The sequence below is a fragment of the Galeopterus variegatus genome, unplaced genomic scaffold (genome assembly GCF_000696425.1).
Source record: "Galeopterus variegatus unplaced genomic scaffold, G_variegatus-3.0.2 Scaffold3002, whole genome shotgun sequence".
NCBI lineage: Eukaryota > Metazoa > Chordata > Mammalia > Dermoptera > Cynocephalidae > Galeopterus > Galeopterus variegatus.
In genome coordinates this window covers 160,901-186,515 of record NW_007729113.1, presented here as the reverse complement: position 1 = coordinate 186,515, position 25,615 = coordinate 160,901, and the positions used below count along the sequence as shown (strand labels likewise).

General features: G+C 48.9%; 1 protein-coding gene across 1 annotated transcript in view; it reads right to left on the bottom strand.

The window, feature by feature from the left end:
• LOC103599547 (polypeptide N-acetylgalactosaminyltransferase 18-like) overlaps positions 1-25,615 on the bottom strand; it is a gene marked incomplete at its 3' end in the record, with an annotated part of 85,017 nt that overhangs the window by 51,161 nt on the left and 8,241 nt on the right. Inside the window, exons 4-5 of the mRNA XM_008583698.1 lie at positions 20,853-21,045; positions 6,597-6,763 (exon numbers count right to left, since the gene is read on the bottom strand). Coding sequence (XP_008581920.1) covers positions 6,597-6,763; positions 20,853-21,045 — 360 coding nt within the window. The remainder of the gene's footprint in view (positions 1-6,596; positions 6,764-20,852; positions 21,046-25,615) is intronic.

Genomic DNA, 25,615 nt, shown 5'->3' with positions numbered 1-25,615 from the left:
AACGGAAGAAGCTGAGTACAGCAAAGAAACTGTGTTTTTTTTTTAATTCTCTTTTTTCAGAAGTGGAGGCAGCTGAATTGTGGGATGGTGTGTCTCTGGGACAGCTGGTGAGGGAACCTGAGAGAGCACCTGCTCTGCACCAGGTACTGGAATACCTGTGTCGCATGAGTGAGCTCACAAAGGGCACAGAGCATGGGGCCGTTGAAACCTGCTGGAGCGCTGAAGAACTGAAGGAGTGAGAGAAATGGATGAACAGGTAGTCAAAGGCGGGGTGGCTAGCAGCTGGGAGTCCTGGTGCCTTCCTCCCTCTGGAAGTCTGTGCAGGTTGAATCGCTCAATCCCAGCTAAAGACATTGGTCCATCGGGATTTACCGGAAAGCACAGTAATTAAAACCAGGATGCTCAGACCTGTGTTCCCATCATTTTCTCGAGATAACAAGGAGGGGAAACAAGGCCTCAGAGCTGCAGAGCAGGCAGGGCATGGTCAGGAAAGCCTGCAGAGGTTGGTGACAGGGAAGGGAGAGGCTCAGGGTTGGTCTGACTCAGCACGGGAGCTGAGTTCAGGCCATGTTGGGGTGACAGCAAGGGAAACTTCCCTTCTGCCCTGCATCCCACCCACCATTCATGCCATCTCCCTGGGATGCAGCAGGGGGTCCCAAGGGCCCAACCCCAGGAAGAAACACCCCACCCAGCTGTGCCTGCTGCAGAGGCTCACTCTGGGGGAGCTGAGGAGGAGGCTGCTGTCTCAGGCTGCTCAGCTGCAGCTCAAATGGGGGACAGCAATTAGAACAGCAACTCGCAGAGAATCAGAATGCCCTGGGAGGCTTCTTCTTCTTTTTTTTTCATTTTGTGTGGCCCTTGACCAATTTCTCAGTAGCCACCCCCTCACCTGTAGTGGTCTTAGTTCTGTTCTCTCCTTTTAAAACTTCAACGAATTATTGTGATTGTTGTATCTTTGTTTGTTTGTTTATTTGTTAATTTTTTTAGCTTAAATTGCAGATTCCAGGCCTTGCCCCAGATCTACAGAATCAAAATTCATTCCTTCTGTCATTGAATGAATATGTATTGAACAAATGCAAGGGGGCACTAGGTGCTGGGGATACAACAGGGGGCAAAACAAATGCCCCTGTCTACATGAAACTTACATACTGGTGGAGGGAGCTACAGACGAAAAGAAGCAAGGGAAGGTGAGGAGAGGCAGGGATGAGGGCTGCCATTTAAACGGGGTGGTTCAGTGACTGCCCTAGGGAGAAGGTGGCATTTGAGCACAGGCCTAAAGAGGCAAAAAGGCAAGTTGTGCAGATATTGGGGGGTGGGGGAGGGGTGGGGAAGATCATTCCAGGTGGGAACAGCAAGTATGAACGTCCTGATGCGCCTGATATGAGTCCTATTTTTAATCAAGCTCAAACACTGAAGTTGGAGACTGCGGCAGCAGAATGACAGCATCCTTCCAAGGCCCCGGCCCCTGAAAACGTAGAGCTGTTTAGATAGTTGCTGAAGAGGCAGAAAACAGGGACGTGGACTCCTACACGAGGGCCCTTTGGAGAGCCTTCAGGCCCTGGCTGCTGAGAGAGAGCTAATGGTCTAGAGAGGCTCACATGAAGAAATTGTAATTGACAGCCCCTTTCTTGTGTTTCGGGAAATACAGGCCTGACCCCAAAGCACATGTGTGGCAGAGGAGGGCTTGGGAGAGGCAAAACGCCAGCCCACACCAAACCTATACTGAAGGCCCAGGAAGGAAGGCTTAGCAAGGAAGGCATCTGGCAGCTCCATCCTCCTGCTTAATTTAGAGTCTTAAATGCCAACGTCCCTTCCATCATGTGTTATCTCATTCAAGCCTCCAAACAATCCCTGAGGTAGGAATTATACATCTCAATTTTATAGATAAGGAAAATGGGGTTCACAGAGGTTAAGAACACACAGCGAGGAGGAAGCCAGAAAAAGCTGGAACTGGAAAGCTGGCCTAATGCCAAATTCTGTACTCTTCGCACCAGACCATGCTGCCTTTAAGTGGTTCAGTTGTTGTCATTATTATTATAGCTGTTGCTGTTATTTTTATTGCTGTCATTTTAACTCGCCTTCAGGGCGCCCTCAGCACCTGCAGCTCCCACTGCCTTGCGCTTTCCTCAGTGACTCTGCGAGGCAGATGGGGCAAGGCAGGGCCGATGTCCCCACATGGCACATAAGAAACCAAAGCTGAGACCTGTACCCAGGAAGTGGCAGAACTGAAACTGGAAACTGAGTCCTATTATGTGTCACCCCTATTTTATATTTATTTGCTGAACTCCCCAATGGCAGAGACTAGATCTGATCCATCATTCTCTTCATACCCTTGGTACAGGCTGGATACTCCAGAAATGTTTGCTGAGCTGCGCTGAGTTGACCTGACTTGAGAGAGCACCGAGTCCTAACTACTAGACCACCGGGGAGGAGATTTGCTTGAATAAATGAAAGTCCTGTGCTGAGTGAGACGGTGCCCAAAATGGAGCTGCACAACATCTGGCCGCAGCCGCCTTCCTCCAAGTCGGGCTGAGCTGGTCCGAAGTGACCTTCAGCCAGAGAGGGATCAGTCCTAAGTGTACCTTCCTCTCCTCTTGGGAGCTTGGTTCAGGCTGGTCTCGGGGAGTGCCATTACTGGTCACCTCCTGTCCCTGTCCCCTTCCACGAAGAGGCACTCTAGCCAGGACCCCACATTTCCCCCCTCCCCAGGCCCTGCCTGCCACAGGGTGCTGGATGGGCCCACTGCTGTGCCTGCCTCTGTGTGTCCTTCACCACACCCTGCGCTGCCTCCAGCTGCCTCTCTGGCCACCCATCTGTCCTTGTGGAGTGGGAGAAAGATGGGCTCTTTCTTCTCAGAGGCAACCTTATTTCTGTGCCCTGGATTCTATCTTGTCCTCCATCCTCAGAGGCCCTGCCCCCAACCTTGGCTTCCAGGGCCTCAGATGCCCCCTCCCCAGACCGACTAAGTCACTAGACATAGAGTGTGGGCCCCCCCAATTTTTTAAAACTCTCTAAGCTCTAATATGCATTCAGAGTCTTGAGAACAATGTGCCTTTAAAAAAAGAGAAACAGAATTAAATAAAATACAACAGAATTGAATAGCGTAGAACAGGATATAACAGAAAACAGCAGAGTGCTTCTTTGCACATTGTAAGGGCAAGTATCATTTCTTCAAAGTTTTGTTTTAATCATGTGTGTGTATGAGTGTGAGTAGGTGTGTTGTCCCAGGTCACGACGTAAATTTATTTCTTGCTGTAGATCATGGTAATTTATTTTGGAAAACATTGCTCTAGTGCCTGCCTTATCTTGCGATTCTCCTCCACAGTCAAAATCCCTGACAGAAAATCTACCCTCACTGCCTCTCCGTCTTCATCGGCTTCTACAGCCCCACCCCCAGCATGTCACTGGAGCTTCTGCTGAGGTTTCCATGATCTGCACCTTCCAAATCCAGTGGCTTCTTCTCAGACTCCTTGTCCTCCCACCTTTTTGTGGGTCCACGCGGTAGACGACTCTCTTTTTCCTGAAATCCCCTCTGTCCATGGAGACCACGTTGTCTTCCAGATTCTCCTGACCATTCATTCCCTGTCTCTCCCCAGCTAACCCTCTTCCTCCTTACACCTCAATGTCTTAACGCTCAGTATTCTCTCAAGCTTCTACTTTTTCTTCTCCTTTGACAGCCTCTCCTCCCAGTCAATGGCTTCAATTACTCTGTGCACGAGACTCCAAATCCATGCCCCCACATTTTCCTTTCTGGAGCTCTGCCTGTGCAGATCACTAGCTATGCGCCAGTCTCCTGGGGGTGGGCCTGGGAGGGGAAACACTGATGTGTTCATTCCATGGTCGTGCACTGTACAGTTTCAGGCAGGGGAAGCAAGCAAGGGAGGATTATCATCCCCATTCCTACAGAAGAAGAAACTGACTCTCTGAGAGCTTGAGGGACTTTTCGGTAGTCACTTGCCCACGGTGGATGGGGCCCTAAAATCTGTGATGCCAGACTTCAGTCCAGAGTTCCTTCCCTTCACACTGTGCACCGATAACTCAACATGTGCAAAAGTAAAGTGACATCTTATTCACTCAACTACAGCTTCTCAACCAGAGCTTTGAATCATTAAGAATGCTTTTTAAAACAGCGATGCCCAGACTCCACCTCAAAGTGACTGAATTAGACCTGAATTAGAGCTTTTTGCTTGTTTATTTTAACTCTACATTTTGAAGTAATTATAGATTCACAAAAATGTACAAAAATGTCCAATGCACGCTTCACCCAGCCTCCCCAATGGTAACATCTTCCACAGCTATAGTGCCAAATCAAACCAGGACACTGATGTTGCTGCAGTCCACAGAGCCTGTCAGATCTCTCCAGTCACATGGGCACCTGTGTGGCTGTGCCTGTATAGCTCAATGCAGTTTTGTCACATGTACCTTCACGTAGCCACCACCACAATCAAGATACCTAACTTACCATCACCACAAGACTCCTAAGAGCTTCGGTTTTGAAAGCTCCCAGGTGTTCCTCTATGCATCCCTGATGAAGGACTACTGCACCAAGCACCGCTCCTCCCATCTCCCTCTGGAGGGCAGGGCACTGCCATCCTCTGAGTCACTCTGGCTTGAAGCTCCGAGTCATCACAGACCCGCCCTCCTCTGGCCCACCTGCCCCTGGACTCTGAGTCAAGAGGCCCTACCGATTCTTCCTTTGTCATATTTCTCAGGCCCTCGATCCCTGCCCTACCCACCATGACTCCGCGTCCCTTGCTTCTTGTCTGCATTGCTGCAACAGCCTCCTCACCCACTCCCCCTCCTCAGATGCCCCTTCCCCAGCCAGCACCACGAAGCACGGCCAGATCCCTCCAGTGACCCACTCTGAGCCCATCATGCCTCCGACCGAAACTTTAGATGGTTACTGCCATTTACAAAATCAAGTCCAGACTCAAGTGCAAAATGATATCCTCTATATCTGACTCACTCTCTTTATCTCTCAAACTCAGTATCAGCTTTCGCCTTTCTCCATATGGATTAGAGACAAATGGCATGATAATCTGCTCACCATGGTAAAGAAATGACAGGCTCCCAGATTTCTTCCTCCTAGCACGTCATGCTCTTCTCTTTTGTTATGTGAGAAAGTGCAGCAAAACTGGGCCAGGTTGCCTCTCGCTTGGGGGACGTCCTCATCCTTGGAAGGATGGCTCTTCCACCCCTTGGCCACTTACAATGTAAGAGGTGAGCAGGGCAGCAGGCCTGGTGCAGCTGAGGGGTTGGTGCATGGGGTGGGCTAGTCTGGCTGTCTGGTGTCGGCCACTGGGGAATGGGAGTTTGCTTAGGCATCCATTGCTGGGGTCCTGAGCAAGGTGATGGTGGGTAGCCCTTAGAGGTGGGAGCTGGGCCCCTTCCTGTCTCCCTCAGAAGACAGTCATCTTTAAAACTTTATTGTCTACTTGCTGCCATCCTTGATGCCTTTCCTTCCCTTGTGGTCATGGAGCACTGAGAGCCAAGTGAGTCATGAGCTCTGCCCTTCAGAAAAGCTAAAATCCCCATCACAGAGCTGATCCTGCACTTCTTACTACATGAGGATAAAATGAAAATTCACTATTGAGATTGATTATATTTCAATGATCTGATATGTTTCGGCTTTAATTGGTAACAAATTGCCTGTCTGAACTTCTCATTACAGCAACTGATTCACTGGGAAATTAGCTACCTGACATCAGAGAAGCTGAAAAGATAACACAGCCCTGTGACTATGATTTGATGACCCAGCCATCTGTTTTGAAGAAGCATGCATTATCAGAATCATGTCCATAAAAACGGCCCTATGAAGAGCACTGGTTTTTAAACTGTCCCAAAACGTGGTCTTTAAGTTTGGAGCTTATTATGGGGGTGGTATATGTGAAGGGAATCAGAGGTCATGAAATGTGTGCCAAGGCAAAGAGGTAGCTGGTAACAGCTAGAGAAGGAGATTTAATGATGTGAAGGCTTCACTGTGGTGTTTGCAGGCCTCCCGGGCCTTGCTAAGGGTTGGATGGATCAGGGAGCAGGGGATCCGGCAAAAAGGCTAGACCTTCAACAGCTCTGTTGCCATCACTGGTTTACACATCCATCCATTATCATCCCCATCAACACCGCCACGACTCCACCACCAGCAGCACCGGCAGCAGCTCCACCATCATCACCATCACCAAGATGGCACCAGTGAACACCTTCCAGGCAGAGGCTGAGGAACACTACTAAATGAAATGATGCTTCACAGAAAAGAGTCACTGCAATGTTCACTATGTACATGCAGGGGGTGGACATCAGGGTCTTTTAGCTCATCGTAGTGCACTGGAATACTGGAGGAGAGGCTGGCTGGCCAGCGAGGAAAAGCCCCAGGACCAGGCTGCTCTGGGATGCAGAGAGGGTGTGCATATGGTAGTGGACCTCTCAAAGCAGGGGCCACCATGAACCTGTTGTCTCTGAGGTGACATCCCAGAGAAGGAGCAGCCACAGACAGCTTTGAGAAAAGGAGGGCCCCAAGCTGACCCTTGTGCACAGATGCCAGCCAGGGAGCGGGCTCAGGGCCCAGGGGGCGGGGTGGGGCCCAGGGGCTGGGGTCTCACCATTGCTGCTGTTGTCGTCCACCAGGATGATCTCCTTGAGCAGGTGTGGGGGTGTGCGCTCAATGGCCGAGTGGATGGAGCGCAGCAGCACCGACAGCGCTTCGTTGACAAAGATGAACACGATGCTCACCTCTGGCAGGCTGTCAGGGAAAGACAGGTTGCGGCACCTGAAAAGAAGAATGGCCAAGCTCTCAGATCTGCCAGCAACGCAACTGGAGTCACCCAGGTGCTGGTCCACCCCAGGTCTTGCTGTAGCTTTGCGGGAGGGCTCAGGAGTCCAGATTCTTCCCAGGGCCTCTTCTTTGATACACTCAAGATACACCCTAAGTGTGCAGCAGAAAGGCCCACAACCACTGAAACGGATTTTCCCCACACCTGAGTGTGAATGTCAGTGACTATTCCAGCTGAACGGTTGTACCACGAACACCTAGTGCAGCACATGGCACCAGCGGGTAGTCCCTGAGTGTTTATTTGAGGATGACTCAATGTTTCTAAACCAATGGGATGCCAAACGCAAACAAAGGAAAGTCTTAGTATTTCCAAAATGGCAACCAACATCTAGGTGAGGCCAGATTTAGACAATCAGCCTCAGGAGAGAAAAATGTCTCCTCCTAGAAACTTCGAATGCCAAAATCCACTCTTCTTCACTCCAGGAGGCATCCTGCCTGGGACCTCCTCTCCCCTCACTCATTCAAGGATCCAGCCTCCAAAACCAGGCTGAAGCTACAGTCAGGATCTCAACACAAATGAGGGATGGAAGGACCAAGTCCATTCTCGTTTCACAGCTGAGGACACTGAGGCTAAAGAGGTTGAGTCCCCACCTACGGCAGCACCATGAGACAGCTGCCGAGATAGAATCCCAACTCTGTCCTTCTGCCAGCTGCACCAGGGTTCCTCCCTGAAGGAGAAATGGCTGTGGAAGAGACTGCTTCTAACTGTCCCATTTCTCCTAGCTCCACTGAGACCCTGAAGCCTTCTGGAGGTCTCTCACCCAAAGGACTTGAGGAAAACTCATAACAGGCTGCATACCATTCCCCATATGAAGAGGAACACACAACCCTAAAATCAGACCCGTAAGAGGCCAGATAATAAGTGCCATGGTTCCCAATGGCAACTCGTTCCCTGCAAGCATAGCTTTTGTGGGCAGGAAGCCACTGCCGGTGCCCTTCCCTGGCTAAAACTAAATGCTCTTCCAAAAGGTACTGAGCTCCCATGTTCAGTATAGCTGGGTGAAAGTCACAGCTCTGTCTAGGCCCTGGGCTTGGAGAGGAGGCTGCCTACACCCACCACTGGCTACTGCAGGCTCCAGGGCTTCAGGACTGGTGACCATGTTCCATGGCTCTGAAGTGGGAGGTGCAGCCAGGCTAGAACATGCAGTAATGAGCATAATGGCACAGGGCTTCTGCTCGGCAGTAATTAAAGTGCTGCAGGATAGGATCGGGCCTGCTCTCCTTAATAAGGAAGGCTGCAGGACAACCAGCACTGAGCAATTTGGAGAAATCATCATGGGGCCCCAGCCAGCTTAAGAGCATGAGATTAATGAACTAAAATCACCGTCTCTATGGTTTCCAGAAATTTACAGAAACTTCTCCCGTTCTATTTCTAGCTCTCCTCTCACCAAAGGAGGTGGGGAAAGGAAAAGAATTGAGGCTTTTCCCAAATCCACTTCATACTTATAATTTTAATGGAACCATCAAGTTAACAGACTGGTGTAGAATTCACTTAGTCTTGTACTTAATGGAATAAATATGTATTTTGAGCTTCCACCAGGCAGGTACTCTTTGTTGTAGGCACCGAGGGAATAGCAGGAAGTGGACAAAGTCCCTGTCCTCATGGAGCTTATGCTTTGACAGGGAAACAGATAAACATGGAAGAAAGCAAGTGAAACAATTTCGCTTAAGTGCTAAAATGAAAAGTAACGCAGGCTAAGAGGATAGCGTGATATCCTGGCAGCTGTTCTAGAAGGAATGGTCTTTCTGAGGAGCAGAGATTTGGTCAGAAACTTAAATGGCACGCAAAAGTGAGTTGTGCAAAGGTCCTGAGGGGCTGAGTGAACAGTGCTGTGGCTGGAAAGGAGGGAAACAGCTCATTTATCTGCAGTGAAAGGATGAAGGAGATGGGGAGATAAAGGGTGGAACTTTAACAAATAAGAAAGACTGGAATGAATTCTTAAGCTCATCAAATTGTGAATACAATTTTTATAACAGCAATTAAAAGGTTTGTGGTTGACAGTCAAATAAATCCTCTAGCTAGTAGTTATTTATGGCCATCAAGACCAGCAGCTGGGCTTTCCCTAGGCATGGAAACTGACAAAGATGAATATTATCACACAAACTACTTGTTGATTGCATTTTAAAAGTAATACCGTACATGATCAAGCAAATAGCACATGGTCTTTATTCTTCTTTCACGTAAGTATAATGGACAGCTCTCAATAAGGCGACTACATCAGTACAAGTACACTGTCCTCGCCACTGAACTCCATCAGCAGTGAAGACTGTGTCCTGACATCTCTGCACTTCCCTGGGGGTTTCCTCTTCATTCTCAGAGGCTCACTGTCTGGATCGTCAGGCTGTCCCCAGAAGTTTTCCAGAGATAGGGGTTAACCTCATTCCCCTACTCTCTCTTCCCTTCTTAATTCTGGACATAACTACCCAGTCCCCCCGTTCCAGGGAGACCAATTTTAATCTCTCCTAGTAACAGCCATGATGGTTTGAGCTGCCAGTCTCTGTAAACTGGTCTCCTGACAGTCTTTCTCCAAGAAGAACTGAAATGTTATACTTGCTTTACAAGTTAAATCCTACTGATCATTATTTTCACATGAAAGGCTTTTGAACATAAGGTTTTATGTGGAAACTCTCAAACACGCTGAACACCTAGTACATCGCATATTTGCACTGTTTATGGTCTGTCTCCCTGTGCTGTAATGAAGCTCCCTGAGGGCAGGGGCTTTGTTTTGGTGCTGTGCCATCCCCCAACCTTAGACCAGGGTCTGGCACATAGTAGATGCTCAGTGAATGTCTTTGGAATAAAACAAAGCTAACAGATTTGTTCATTTTATATAAGGCCTACATTTTACATGTGTGTCATTGATCTTAGAATGTTCCTTTTTCCTACAAACCCCCTCCCTCTGAAGGACAGTCAGGTCCTCTCCCCACCTGTTCTCCTGTCCTCTCCACTCCCGAATTTATGTCCCCAGTTTTCAGTTTCTTTATGCTGTCATTAAGTGATCCCTCCAGGCCAAACATCCTGACCTCCTTTAATCCTTCTTTTCTCTACCTCTCTCCAGAGAGCTGCTCGGGGCCTCCCAGCAGCAGCCACCGGGCTGGTGGCCTCTCTCTCCACATCACGGGGCAGGCTTTCTCACCCTTCAGTTTTTCCACATCTAACCTAAAGTGGGTTGGGGTGAGCAGAGTGGTGAAGGGTGGGCAGGATAAGAAAGACGAGGTGGGATAGTTTTCAGAGGAAGAGCACTGGAGGGGGAATGAAGGCCCCCAGGTGCTGGTCCCAGCTCTGCCCGTTCTTGCTGGGTGAGCACAGACAAGCCACTTTCCCTCTCTGCTCTATGTCTTCGTCATAAAATAAGTAGGAAGAAATAATCACTTTTCTCTCCAAAATTCAGGATCTTCTATCTCACATGTGGTGAAAAAGAGACATCTCATTAAAAAAAGTTTGCAAACTTTCTCTGCCTCCCAACCAGCACCCTGTCACCATCAAATGCCACAAAAAACATCCCCTTACCACCATCATGACAAGAGAGGGTGACCAACTCATCCTGGTTTGTCTAGGACTTTCCCAGTTTCAGTACTAAAGTCCCAAGCAAACCAGGACAGTCAGTCACTCTGTGACTAGAACACAAGCTTCTTGAGGGCAGGGACTGGCCTTGCTCACAGCTGCATGCCCACTGCCCAGCATGTGCCTGGCAAACAGCAGGCACATAGTCGGCATTTGCTGAATAAGTTCCCTTTCGAATTCCCCAACACAGAGGTACATGTCACATCAACACAGTCACAGTTCACATCTTCATCTCAATAGTGAAGCAGCACTTGCTTTGCTCAGGGGAGGAGGCGAAAAGAGGGAGGAAGGGGCGCATGTCAGGCAGGATGTCCACACATGTCCTGTTCACACCCCTCCTAATCACCCCAGGACACTGAACTCAGGACAGAGGCCTTCGTGCTGCAGCCCATGTCCTTCAACAGGAACGCAGCTCCAAGCGCTGTCATGGAAGAGGATTGCACAGGACCCAAGCACAGCACTGCTGCTCCAGAGTCCAGCCACCAGCTTCCACAGTTGGCCCAGCCCTGGCCCCTGGACCTTGCCTCTTGTGTTCCCACTGCGGAGACGTTCTCCCCTACGTGTGCGATTGGGCCCCCCCACATTCTGCTCCATTCCTACCGCAGCCAGGACCGCGCCCCCACTCCCCGCCACCCTGCTCCTTGCCCTGGTGTCTGCTTCTGCAGTCCTGCTTCTCTGCTCGCTTCTGCAGAGGACGAGGGCCAGAGGACGGCGAAGTCCAAGGAGCCACACAGGTGTAACGGGCCCTTCCCCGTTTACGCTCCTTGGGAATGCCTAACTGTGTAAGCCCCATCCCTTACTCATTTTGAGAAGAGGTGCACTCTCCTATAAAATTAAGCCATAAAAGTTCCCTTTTTACTTTCATTCTTGTTCAAAGTCGAGCCATTTTCCATTAGAGATAAAAACAAGGCATTTGTGAGAGGGGAGTGATGAGGCTGTGGAATACGCCGGAATTGATGGTCATGATAAACTCCACTTTATCGATCTCTGCTCACAGAAGGGGATGCGGGGATGGGGCGCGACAACACAGGGAGCCCCTGAGGTTGTTTTGAGTTGTTTATGAGCCAGATTTACATTGAGAGCTCAGTGCCCTTACCTGCGGAGCAAGGGAAGCAGTGGAGGACCCAGGGAGGTCAACCCTCACTCCCGGCTACCAGATACGACCCGGGGCAGCCCCAGACACCATCCACTGCAGTCAGACACCCACATATTAACAGATCCTCCCCTTTCTTTGACCTCAGGAGCTCTACAAGACCCTAGTCCATCAGAGCGGATTACTCATGCAGGCTGCTTGACCTAGGGCTGGGAAAAGTGGGCAGACCTCTTCTAGGATGAAGACCAAAGCAAAACGTGAACTGGGGCCCGTCTGCCAATTCACATCACGAACAAGGCCCAAATACGCAGGGTTCTGGGAGTGCACAGGAGGGACCTACCTGAACAAAGCAAGTGACACTCCCAGGCGACCACTCCCCTGAGGGGTTGTCCAGGCCCTGCTGTTTTCCCAGGCCCTCCCCTCTCAGCTGTAGTCAGCACACAGGGTTCAGGTGCACCATTAACCACCTGTAGCACAAACCCAGGGAGACAGTCTGCCCCAGGATCAGCACTGCTTCCTGCCCTCACAGCTACCATGTCCTCACCCCAGCCTCTGCCCTCCTACCTGCACCCACAGGACTCACTCGATCCTCCCCTGGCCTTACTCAGGCACACTTCTAGCTTCTTCCAGACCTTTCCATATTAGATATACTCCCAGGCCTGTCAGCTCCCAGTTTGCTGGACTTAATGAAACCCAAGGAGGCGGGCAATGTGGGGGTTCTCATGGGGCATGAGGACAGTCAAAACTTTCCCTCCTACTGGCTGGTGTCTACATCTCCATAACTTCTGGAGCCAAGAGGCTGTACTGTGCTTGCCACCCCTACTGCCTGAGGACTCCAGGTGAAGTACTTGGAAATTATACTAGTAAAAATGCCCATTTACCGAGTGCTTACAATATTCCATAAACCAAGCTAAAAGATGCACAGATATTTTTACCTTTTTTCTTCCATTTTATTCCTTCCTCCAATTCTGCATGGTAAACATTATCCCCACTTAGAGAAATAGAGTTGAGATGGTAAGTTATCTTCCAGGGCTTAAACCTGGATTCATTGGACTCCAGAGCTTTGAACCCCTGCTAAGTGATGGTCTCTGCCTTCCTTTCCATGCCCCACCAGAGACACCCATGAGACAGTGGTGTCATGTTTCCAGCAAGCCAGAGGCCTCAAATGGGAGGACTTGCTTCCAGGCTGCTGATTCTACATGAAAAATGGAGAGGATACAGTGTGTATACAGATAATAAAAATAAATCAAAGTTAAATAGCAGTTACTATATGACAGGCAGTGTTCCATGAGTTTTACATATATTACACATTCAGTCTTTATATTAACACCCTTAATTTACAGATAGGAAAACCAAGGCACAGAGAGGCCAGGTAACTTGCTGGAGGTCACCCAGCTTATAAACAAGAGACCTGGCCTTGGAACCCAGGGAACCAAGTTTTAACTACTTCTCTGTAATCTAAGCAGAAACTTAATCTGTTTTGTCCTGTTACCAGTTTCTCTCCTGAGCTGTCTTCCTCTAAATACTCTACTTTCTCTATAGCCCTTGAAATCTAATTCTGCGGTTGTAATCTGAGTAACAGAGTAAAACAAAACTATCATTTCCCTCTTTTAAAACATTATACTTCTATCAATATAGCTCAAGATTACATTTCCTTTAAATAACACCACCATATTACTGGTCCATAATGAGCTCAACTTAAACAAGAACCAGAAGTATTTTCCCAGAGTGCTTTAGTTAAAGAGTATTTCCCCAAGCTGTGTCTGTGCAGTGAGAATTTTCAATGCAATGGCGGAATCATATCTACTTTACCATTTGTTCTGAGGCTGCCCTCATGCAGGACACATCTTCCACAGACCTCTGGGTCTTCTCCATAGAGCCAAGACCCCAAACTAGAAAAGCTCACCTGGGCAGGGCAGGGCAGGACAAGGAGATGAGGTAGCATCCTGGAGTTCCAAGACCTCAATAAAAACACTGGCTCTGCCACATAGCCCCTGTGGGAACTTGAACAAGTTTCTTGACCTTGCATATTCAGTATTCTCCTAAATAAAATGGGAATGATAATAACTACTTCAGAGAGACATGAGGATAAAAAAAGAAAGCACACATCAAGCATTTGCACAGCACGTGGCACACAGTGAGTGAGCAAGAGGTGGCTCTTGTCGGAAATCATTAGCCTATGGGCAGCAACTGCCACCTGGCCCAGCATCTCCACCTGGAGCCACCCCCTTCTCCTCCAGGACCAGCTACATGATTTATGGGGCCCATGCAAAAGGAAAATGAAGTGCACCTTGTTTGTTTTTTCACCTATTTTTATTCTATTTATTTATTTATCTTTATTTGAAAAATATTATTCAAAAATTATTATTAAAAATTGTAACACAGTGGCAGCAGAGCATTAAACCAATCATAGAGCCCCTCTAGCCACAGGATCCTGTGCAACAGGTTGCATTCTGCATTGGATCTTAATACAGAATGCACCATATAAATGCGATGTTGCAGTCAATGATGTACCACACATATGACAGCGGTCCCATAAGACTATAACAGAGATGCAAAATTCCTATTGCCTAGTGACATTGTAGCCATGGTAATGATGTAGTGCGATTACTTTACTTTTTTAAATAAATTTAGTGTAGCCTAAGTGTGCAGTGTTTATAAAATCTACAGCAGCGCACAGTAATGTCCTAGGGCTTCACATTCACTCACCACTCACTCACTGACTCACCCAGAGCAACTCCTAGTCCTGCAAGCTCCATTCATGGTAAGTGCCCTATACAGGTGTATCACTTTTTATCTTTTATACCATATTTTTACTGTACTTTTTCTATGCTTAGGTATGTTTAGATTCACAAATACTTACCACTGTGTTACAGTTGCCTATAGTCAGTACAGTAACATGATATACAGGTTTGTAGCCTGGGAGCCATAGGCTATACCATATAGCCTAGGTGTGTAGTAGGTTATTCCATCTAGGTTTGTGTTTGCACAACAACAAAATCACCTAATGAGTGTATTTCTTAGGATATATCCCCATTGTTAAGCGATGCATGACTTGTACTAATATTGTTGCTGTTAAAATTATTACAAACTTGGTGGCTTAAAACAACAGAAACTTATCTCATAGTGCCAGAGGTCAGAAGCCCAACACAGGCCTCACTGGGCTAAAATCAAGGTGTTAGCAGGACTGAGTTCCCTTCTGGGTTCCAGGCAAGAATCTGTTTTCTTGCCTTTTGCAGCACCTAGAGGCTGCCACACTCCTGGGTGCATGTCTCTCCTTCTTCAAAGCCATTGGTGGTCTTGCATTGCTATCTCTGGTTTTGACTATTCTGCCTCCCTCTTTTACTCCGAAGTGCCCTTGTGATTAGATTGGGATCACCCAGTAATCCAGGAAAATCTCCTTATTTTAAAGTCATCTGATTAGCAATCTTAATTCCCCTACACCATGTAACAAAACATATTCACAGGTTCCAGGGATTAGGACATAGGCATCTCGGGGTTGGGGGGAGTTATTCTGCTTCCCCGTGAAGCCAGTGGTCCTCCAAAGTTGAGAGATCTCAGATTTCTGTCAAGTCGGCACTTTTAAAACAATCTTGCCCACCCAGACCCCACAGCCCTTCAATCCATCCAAACAAATCTCTGGCCACACACCACAGTGGTGACAGCAAACACCCACAGCCACCTTGGATGGACCCTGAACTGTTCCCAGGGAGACCCAGTGCCCTGGCTGCAGGTGGCATTCTCTCTTTGCTATAATCCTGTCCCACTCCCACTTTGATACTGGCTCAGGATTTCTCCAGCTCCAGGCCCAGGGCTCCTTCATGACTTGTATGTGAATCTGTCCAGTTGCTCCCACCCAGGGCTGCAGAAACCCAACCCCCTCATGCCCCAGCCCCTCATGCCCCAGCCCCAGGCCTAACCCACCTGTCAACCCAAGATCCAGTCTACCCTAACTCCTGGGAGGGAGGGACCTGGGCCAGAGGGGACACTAGAGAGAGAGGCAAAGCCATTACAGACACGGCTCAGGATCCTCTGAAGCTCTGCCAGCAAAAGGCAGGAAGCAGTGCCTGCCGGAGGCTCTGCCCTGAGCTACCTCAGAGGGAGGCTACAGAGTTGCCATGGTGATGTGACAGTTCTGGAGCTGGAGATCCAGAGACCCCCTTTCTTCTGCCCACACCCACAATCCCCACTAGATCAGGCGGTCATCCCTTAGACTTTCCTGTGGCTCCTGTTTGGAAATAACAACCATTGCTTACAGAAAAGACTGTGACATGAGAAGAGCACCGAGGCGGTACCTGCCTGGCCCGGCAGTCACTGGGGTGGGAAGGCCCCCAGCCCACCTGCCCTCCCTGCCTCAAGCTGGCCAGTTTGTTCCCACCCAGCATGATCCTCCTTCCCATAACTCACAGCCCCTTTTCTCAGAAACCTCCCAGAAGAGTCCTCTGTATCTTCCCTCTCCACCGCTCGGGCAAAGGACTTTCCTGATCTCTTTTTCACTCCTTCATTTTTCAAAAACTTGATGTTTAACTTACATGCGGTAAAACACACAGATCTTAAGTGTACAGTTCAATGAGTTTTGACAAATGTAAATACCTCTGTAGTCCACACAGAATAAGGGTTTGATTGTTGCCTTTTTTTCTTTTTGCCCCTCTTAGGTTGTTTTGGCATCTGTTGATAAGGGGGAAGAGGATGGACGGGAGGAAGGTGGACATGGGCAGCAAGAGGAAATGCACAGAGAAAGCCACGGGAACGTCTGCCACCTGCAGCTGGGGACCAGAGGGATGGAGCAAAGTCCAGCCAGGCTGAGATGTGGGTTTTCTTCCCTTCCACCCTGAGGCCCAGAATCTTTGCAACCCAGAGAGGAAGCAAGCAAACCCCGGCCCAGCCCTGACAGAAGCTCCTCATGGGGCGAGATCTGTGATGGTCACCAGAGGGGGCCAGCCATGTCCTGGATCCCCCCAGGTCTTGCCACCTGGTCTTCCCACCCGCTCTTCTCCTGTTTTGATGACACAGGGAGAACAAATGACATTTTGATTTCTCCAGAAGCCAGTGGGCCTGGTGCCCTGAGGAACTGTGTCCTCTGCACAGACGAGGCTGGAAAAACTGCTGCACTTCCTGTTCCCACGTGCTTCCTTCCCCAGGGGAGGGCAGTCAAAATTGGCACAGGGAGGCTCCTTGCAGAAGCCAACTCCCAGGCTCTGCCTCCCTGCCACAGAGGCCACAACGGATAAGGCTTCCACAGGCTTTCGAGTCCAGGCCCTGACTTACCAGAAGCCTGCAAGGACAACTCCTTCCCAAGGGGGCAGGAGGTGGTCAGCAAGTTTTCTGAGCACCTGCCCTGCCCTCCCACACCTCCACTCTGGATTCCCATCTCAGTGTGAGCTCCAGGAGCTGTGTCTGTCTGACACTTTACTGGATGCCTGACACACACCAGACACTCAATAAATGTTCATTGAATGAATAAATTAATGAAGCCTAGCAACTACTTGGATGTACGTTTTTCCTTCTGGGTATGCCTTGTCCTATGTATAAGGCACTGAGTACAGTGAGATCTTATCTCAGCCAGAGGACCGGGTGGGTCAGATTAAATCTTTCAGCACTAAGAAAAAAGAAGACATAATAAGGGACCAGTCAGAGGTGATGGAAGGGACAATGGGACAGGATTCTGAACACCCACTTTCTGGTCCAGGAATGAAGCCAAGCATAACATCATGGTTAGAATTTGGAAGAGTAGAGTCAATAGCAAAAAGGGTGCCAAATTCAATGGACCCTCCAGGGGCAGAAGTCCCCAAGAGCAAACAGGAGTTAACCAGAGCCACAGGGGCTCAGGTGAAACCAAGAGCCATCGGCATGGCTCTTCTGAAGACTGCTGATCACCCTACTTCACCTCAATCCAAGTTCCAACATCAGCTATAGATGAGGCATCATTCTGAGCCGTGGTAATGAGTTTGACATTCACTAAAACAATTTTTCCAACATGTAGAGGCAGACCTTTCTCTCTCCCAAACTGATCAGCAAACGCTCAGTGCTGTATTGTTAAAGCAGGTCTGCCACCACCATTACAGTGACACAAGCTGACACCTCACGGCAGTACAGCACAGTGGTTACACACAAATTCTATTGCCTGACTGCCTGGGTTCATACTGCAGTTCTGCCACTAGTGACCCTGGGAAGGAGATATAATCTCCCTGTGCCTCAGTCTCCCCTGTTGTAAAATGGAGACTACTAATAGCACCTACTTTAGAAGGTTACTGTGAGGAGTCAGAGTTAATACAAAAAAAGTGCCAAATGCGTGTCTGAAAACATGGCTCTCACTATATAAATGTTTGGCACTGTGGTTTGAGATAGGATGAGAGCAAAGTTATTGAAAAGATGTTTCTGAAATGAGTTAAACAGGATGAGCCTTGTTACAAGGCAGGAATGTTTTTATGGAGACTTACAGACAAAGGGACGCATTGTTTTACCTAAGCACAGGCTTGTAGTGAGTGGTCCACCCACAGCTCTCCACTCTTGGGTGTGTGTCTGGAACATGAGCTAAAATAGAGCAAGACAGAGCCTTCCCGGGATATGCACAAAGAGAAAACGCCCCTTGTTAAAGCCACTTGCATGGAGCCCTGGCCCAGGGGTGAGAAGGCTCAGCTCCATCTTCCATCAGAGATTCAGTTTTTCTGTCTAGAAAAAGGGGCTGATGGGAGTTGCCCTGCCCCACTGGGGAGGAGCAGAGGCTCCACAAACTGTGAAGGACTGTGCAGAACAACAGCTGCTCCTCTCCAGCAGCTCAGGAGGAAACTGAAGAATTCTGCCCACCTAGAGTCCTTCAGAGTCCCTCTCTTGGGCAAACTTGGCAAGTCTGGGCTGGGCTTTCCTCCTGAAATGAGCCAGGCTTGCCTTGCCCTTCAAGAAGGGCCACAGGGCTTGTGTCGCCTCTGCCCTCCAACTTCCTGTGCCTCTCTCACCAGAAGTGACAACGGGCAGGGCCCCTCTCTAAATGAAGGGCAAAGGGGTTCCAGCATTGGCTCTCAGCAGTGCTGTGCACTGTCAAAACAAACACAGCTGTGGGCCAATGTCATGGCCAGGATTTGGCAACTGGACACATGGATTCTAATCTCAACTCGGCTGCTTATCTGACTGTGTGACCTCTCACATGACACTCTGCTCGCTGGCTTCCTTGACTCTAAATGGGAAGAGTCCACCATTGCTTTGTTACCTTCTTTGCAGTGGTGGTGTGGTCCAAATGGGAAGGTCACTATCAACAAGTCCAGGCCTGCATAAAAACCAGTTATTGTTACAGTCAGGTCTCAGTCTGTAAGATCCACCCTTTCCTTGGCTTTCTTATTTTCTCTTTAAAATTGAGCTGGGATTGTGCATTGAACCAAATCTGGCTGTAAAGTCCCTGGTTCCTCTGTCGGTCAAGGACACGGCCGAGGCCTCTGTAGGAATGAGAGGGCCCTAACTGCTCCTGAAGACCCCTTCTCTAGGGCTCCAGTGTCCTGCCCACTTCAGACCTGCTCCTCCCCAAGCCCCCAGCATGGTCTCTGCAGCACTTGAAGTGAGGCTGAGTCTCTATGGCACTTAACTGAATTTACCTTCAAGATATTTCCAGAATTTAACCCCATTTCAGCACCTTTCCCACTGCGATCATGGTCTGAGCCACCACCACCTCTCACCTAGACATTCAGAAGCCCTCCGACTAGTCTCCCTGCTTCCAGCCTTGCCCCCTCAGTCTATTCTCAGCACAGCCGTCAGAGGGGCTTTTGAAAATGACAATCAGAACATATCACTAATCTGCTCATGCCCTTGCCATGGATCCCCACCTCCGAGAGTAAAAGCCACACACCTGCAATAGCCTACAAAGCCCTTCTCCTGCCATTCTCAACCTCGGCTGCACATTGAAATCACCGGGAGTTCTATACAATACTGATGCCGAGTGCCACCCCCGGAAACTCTCGTCTAATTGGCCTGGGGTGTGGCTCCAGCATCAGGGTTTTTTTAAAGCTCCCCTGATAAGTTGAATGTGTATCCAAAGTTGAAAACCACCACCCTACTTGATCCGCTTCCTGTTGACCCCAACCTCATCTCTACCTACTGTCCCCTTGCCCACTCTGTTCCAGCCACACAGGCCTCCTTCCTCTTCTTCAAACATGCCAATACACTTCTACCTGAGGGCCTTTGCACTTGCCAGTCCTGTGGCCTGGAAAGCCCCCACCCTGCAACCCCGTGGCTTACTTCCTTATCTCCTCCAGGTCTTTGCCCAAATGTCACCTTCTTAATGAGGACTTCTTTGACCACCCATGAAAAATTGCACCCCCCTCACTCCCATCCCAGGAGGTCCCTACCTCCTTTTCCACTTTATATTTCTCCATATCACTTAACACCATTGAACATGCTAAGTATTTGACTCTTTTGTTTTGTTTATTATCTGTCCCCAACCAACTAGAATGCAAGCGCTGCAAAGACAAGGATTCCTGTCTGTTTTGTTCACTGCTCTATCCCTGTACCTAAATGATGCTGCCACATAATAAGTGCATAATAAATAACCTTTAAGTGAATATGTGCTCTTCTCTCCTTCTCTAGATCCTCAGCTGCTCTTTCATTCCTATAGCCCGGCCAGGTTCTCCCTAGCCAGGAACAACCATACCCAATTTTACAGCCTACAGCAGGTGCTTAATAAATATCTATGGAGCTGAACTGAACTCTTCTCCCTAAAAGAACACCCTCCCAACCCAGCAGCAAGATCTTTCCTAAAGACTCCAGATATAAACTCACTATGGTTTGCAGCTTTAAGAAAATTTTAAAAATAGGGAGAAAGGGGAAAATAAGGTGTGGGGGGAGCTCACAAAAGTTAATGAGATTTTCTCAGCCGTGGTACGTGCCCACATTTTTAATAATTAGGAGTGATAAAAATTCTAACCAAACCTTAAAGGCACATCCTTCTGTAACAAAGACAGAAGTCAAGACAGACTTCTCTGTCAGGTGTAATGACTTGCTAGCCCTGGAAGATGGATGTACTTTAAAAAACTAATTTACAGAAAAAAGTAATTGTTCATAAAAATGCAACTAATTGGGTTAAGATGACATATTAACAGGAATGCCAGATGATTCTAGTGCCCTTAAGGAGTAAATCAGGTTATTAATCCTTGAAATCTCTAATGGGAGAAAGCCTTCCTGCTACTCAGCAGATGGAGAAACTGAGGCTGTGGGAAGAGGAGAGTGACGAGCCTAATGCCGGCCTTGGTGACAGACCCTGGCTGAGGCAGGAAATGGATCTTGGAGTCCAGATGCCCAGTCCTGGTTCTGCTCCCAGCACTGTGGGGACCCCATCTCCCCACAGGCAGGCTGACAAGGGCCCATTCACCGACTCTGCTCACCCACTGGGTCTGAGGTCAGGCAGGGGCCGGTTGAGAGGCAGGCGGTCACTGAGGTAGGCGTTGTAGCCGTAGTACTGGAACTGCTTCAGGGCCACGCGCCGGCCTTCAGGGCTGAGCTCCTGGCCCCAGTGTGCAAACAGAGAGGAGTCTGTGAAGGGCTCAGCCTCTGCCTCCTCAGGCTTGGCGGGAGCCTCTGGAGAAAGAAGGGACAAGCAGACAGTGGGTCAGAGTGCACCCCTGCATATGCCACAACAACCCTGTTCTCTTCCTCACAACAACCCTGGATAAAACAATCTTAGCTCCTTCTCTGGCAGGTCGGGGAAGATTAGAATTTTCATGCTTCCCAAAGATTCATTCATTCACGAATCCCTCCATTCATCCAACAACATCACCACGTACAAGGGATACAGAAATACACCCCACAGGGTCTGCCAAGAAGCTGATGGGTGTGACCCTGATGCTTCATGGCTTCCAGGCAGAACCCCTCCTTTCCCAGTCTGCCTCCCTGCCAGAGACATTGGCCCCAGCTCCTGCCACTGTCTGGTCCTGCTGTGAGCTGCCTGGCCCCACCATGAGACATTCACTTGGCTGTGAGGACCCGCTGCCAGACTGCCTCCTGTTGCTTCTAGACTCTGCACACCAGAATAGGGGGAATCAGTGACACAGGTGACAGCCAAGCCATCCCCAGCCCACCATGTACTTGGGCATTGCTCATTGAACGCCTGGTGAACTTTTTAGAAACAATCCCACACCAGGTCAAGGACAGCTCACAGTTTCCCAGGAACTTCTCACAAAAGTGGAGGGGGAGTTATTAGCAATAAGAGCAGAGGCTTTGAATTCACACAGTCATGGATTTAAATCCCTGCTCCACCATGCTCCGCATGACCATAGCAAACACTCAACCTCCCTAGGCCCAAATTTCCTCACATGTAATGTGAAGATATACTATCCACCCACCCCCAGAGATTTGTGAAGATCATATCAAATAATGTATATGAAGCACTTACATCAGCATATGTCTCAGAATAAGTGCACAGTCAATGGTAATTAGGATTATTACAGCAGGGAAGGTTGTATAATCTCTCCTTTATAAGGGGGGTAACAGATACATCTTGCCAGAACTAGGCTGATAGGCCAGGACTTTGGAATTAGTATCCTGGGATAGATAGTCAGGAAAACCATTCAAGGTCTTAAATCAGAGAAATTGGACAGATGCCACGCCCACTGGACAGCGCCTTCTGTGCTCATCAACATATGAAGTAAATAAGAGATGGAGCCAGGAGCCTGAAATGAGACAGAGACCAGAGAAAGTAGAAGCAGGTCAGGAACAGGACAGGCAGCATCAGGACACCTGCCGACGTCCCCTCAGTGGTCTGCATGGAGCCAGTGGGTACATGGCACACCTAGCAGTACAGGCTGGAGACAGGCAAGGGGCTAGGTTCTGGGGTGTTCAAGGTTGGGGAGCTCAGAGCTACAGACCACCACCTCCTGTTAGGACACACTCCTAAGAGCCAACCTGGGAGAAAGGAAGAGGTCTAGGAATAAAAAGGGAACCTTCCAACACCCAGGCTCCTCCTAACCTGGAAGGGTGCTCCAGCGGTAGGAAGCCCCACCACCAGAAGTGCACAGAGGCCACCATGGAGTAGGAGGAGACTTAGCCCATGCTTCCAAAAGCAGAGAGAACACACTGGAGCCAGAGACCTTAGTGAGAGAGATGCAAAGAGATGTGTAAATGGGTTCCAGGCACTGGGCGAACTCACTGGGTGAACATGCATGAGTCACTCTCCTCTCCACGCCGTGTCCTCTACATTGACACGCACGTCACCCCTGGGATAACCGTTGAGCTAACACTTGCTGAGTGCTTACGCTCACCGTGAGCCAGGCTCTGCTCTGAGCGCTTTCCACACATTAACTCAACTCACCCTATAAGGTAGGAACTATTGTCATCTCCATTTTATAGACAAAGAAGGTGAGGCCCGGGAGGATAAGACACTTGCCAAGGTTCACACAGAAGGAAGTGGAGTAGCTGGGATTCAGTCCTGGGAAGTCTGTCTCCCAGGCAGTGGTCCTACCACGGCGCACACTGCCTCTATATGGCAATGGGCTGGTATATGTGCGAATTCCACAGACAAACATGGTGTATCATCTTGGTTACCGATTTTCCTTAGAGATATGAAAGGAAACTGAGACACAAATAACAGATCAGTACATATGGAGGAATAAAATGCAACCATGCATGCATGGCTGTGGCAAGGCGAGAGTTTTCAGGATTGGGGTGGCTGCCTAAAGCTCCATCCCAGAACTCGGGATGCACTTGCTCATTCTCCTCTCCCAGGCTGCTTGAAGAAAAGCATGAGCCTGCATGATCTTGAAGGTCCTTGTTATCTCTAAAAAGATGTATGACTCATTCATTTGGGACGGGGGGTAGTAAAAACCTAAATCAGTGAACCAACTGAATCATATAATATTTAAAAGAAATGTAGTTTTATTGCTCTCAAATACCCAAATGGATTTTACTAAGTAAAATGAGATCAGTTAATGAAAAAATTATGGTTCAAAATTAGGCCTGAATTGCATAATAATGTATCCTAAACATATTAAAGTCCTAGGTCACACCACACGCTCCTACCTTTTTTCTCATGATGGGTGTGAATGACATAAACTCGAAGGCAGTGGGTACTGACAGATGAGTGAGGGGCTCTACAGCAGGAAAGAAGAAATATTTGCCAAATGCCTGCCAAGAGTCAAGCACTGTACTAGGTCACTTATTTACCCAAAGCTCTCTCTCTTCATCCTCACGAGCCTGACTCCATGTCTGACGTGTTCCCTGCTGTGTATCTTCGGTTCCTTGCATAGTATGGGCTCTCACAAGGGACTCAATAAATCATTTTTAAATACATTGGTTAATAAGTAACCCATAGTTAGTTATTAGACATGAGGAAACAAAAAATGAAAAGGTTAAATGACCGGTCCAAGGTCACCCAGCTTATCAGGGACATTGAACAAAGGTGTGGCTTCCTCCATATCTTGCATTTTTTCCTCTACACTACGGGTGGCAAACCATGGTTCGAGGGCTGCTGCCTATTTTTTGTAAATAAAACTTTTCTAAAATGCAGTCATGTCTATTTCCTTGCTTATATATTATCTATGTCTGCTTTAGAGCTGCAAGAGCAGAATTCAGTAGGTAAGACAGAGACCAGATGACCCATGAAGCCAAAAATACTTACTGCTCAGCCCTTTAAGAAAAAGCTTGCCAGCCCTGCTTGGCACCTTAAAGTTGACTTTCCTTAGCTACAGAGGCCTTGCCTCTGCTAACTCCATGCATTTTTTCTTTCTTTTCCAAGGAATTGGTTAAGAACACTGGCTGTGGAGTCAGAATTCTAGGGTTTATATGCTCCAGTTCTACTATTTATCAGTTTAGTCTACCTTATCCTAAGCCTCAGTTTCCTCACCTAGAAAATGGGGTTGGTAATAACAGTCCCTTCTTCAAGAACGCATGTGAGTATTAAAGCTCCTTGTAAGGAGGTTGGCACAGTGCAGGGTGTGTAGTAAGTTCTCAGTAAATGCTAGCTGCTAAGGAACCATGAAGCCCACAGCCTCATCTGGGTGTCTTTCCACTAACGTAGCTAGAGTTTGGATGGGGAAGATGACGCTGCCCTGAGGTCTCAGCTCTGAACAATGCTGATGCTGTCATCCCTACATGAAGGATCTCCATGTCCATAGACAAGTGGCCTACACTTAACAGATCCTAGACCCAACTCCCTTCTCCAGAGAGAAAGCAGACCTACAATAGTCATCCAGCAAAGGAGGACCATCTTTGACATGGGGGCACAGGCAAAGAGGCCTCAGAGAAGTGCCTGGCTGAGTCCCCTGCAGGAGTCCTGGGGTGCCTGGACACATGTAGTAATGGACAGACCCTTGGATGTCACTCGCCCAGGGACAAGACACCTCCCAGGAGTGGACTTGGGCTGAGGTCCCTGTTGGGGTTCAGATCTACTTGGGCACATCTGACCAACCGATGGGGTGACTTGAGAGAAGTGTATATCCAGGGGGCTGAGGACCCCCCAAGGGAGGGCCCATTAAAGGCAGAGGGTGAGCAGGACACATGAACTCAGCCTGTAGCCAAGCCAGAGTCTTTGGAGGAGAGTTCTGGAAGGTTCTGAGTACAACAGGGAGGCTGCTATTCCAACCCATACCTCACCATCCCCAGGCACTTGTCTAGGTCCTAGGGAGAAACAAGCTGAGAGGGAAACAGAAAGAGCTGCTTCACCAGACAGCCGTGCATGGGGCCCAAGCAGCACCTGTGTGCCAGGAAGGTGGGAAGGCTTCCCTCTGGCTTCCCTGACTCACCATAAACGACATGGCTTGGGCAGGTAGAGGAGCCCCTGTGGAGCCTGAGGACACTCCCCAACTGGGGGAGACATTACCATGCAATGTCCCTCTCTGCCTGGGACCCTCCAATAGCCTCCTGACCCCTTGTGTAGAAGACAAAGTCCCTCCTAGCACCTGCAAGGCCCCGGTGGGTGATCAGGACCCAACGAGTCCCTGGTTTTCTCCTCTGCAGCCATGGTGACCCCTCATCAGACGCATCTCAGCTCAGCGCCCTGGCTCCTGCATTTCCTTCACATCCCGGGGCTAGTGTCCCTCACTGCTGGTGCATCTCTACTCAAAAGTCACTTTCTCAGCAAGGCCTTACCTAAACCATCAGCACCCCCCCCCCCCCCCCTTTTTTTTTTTTTCCTTTTTTTTTTTTTTTTTTTTTT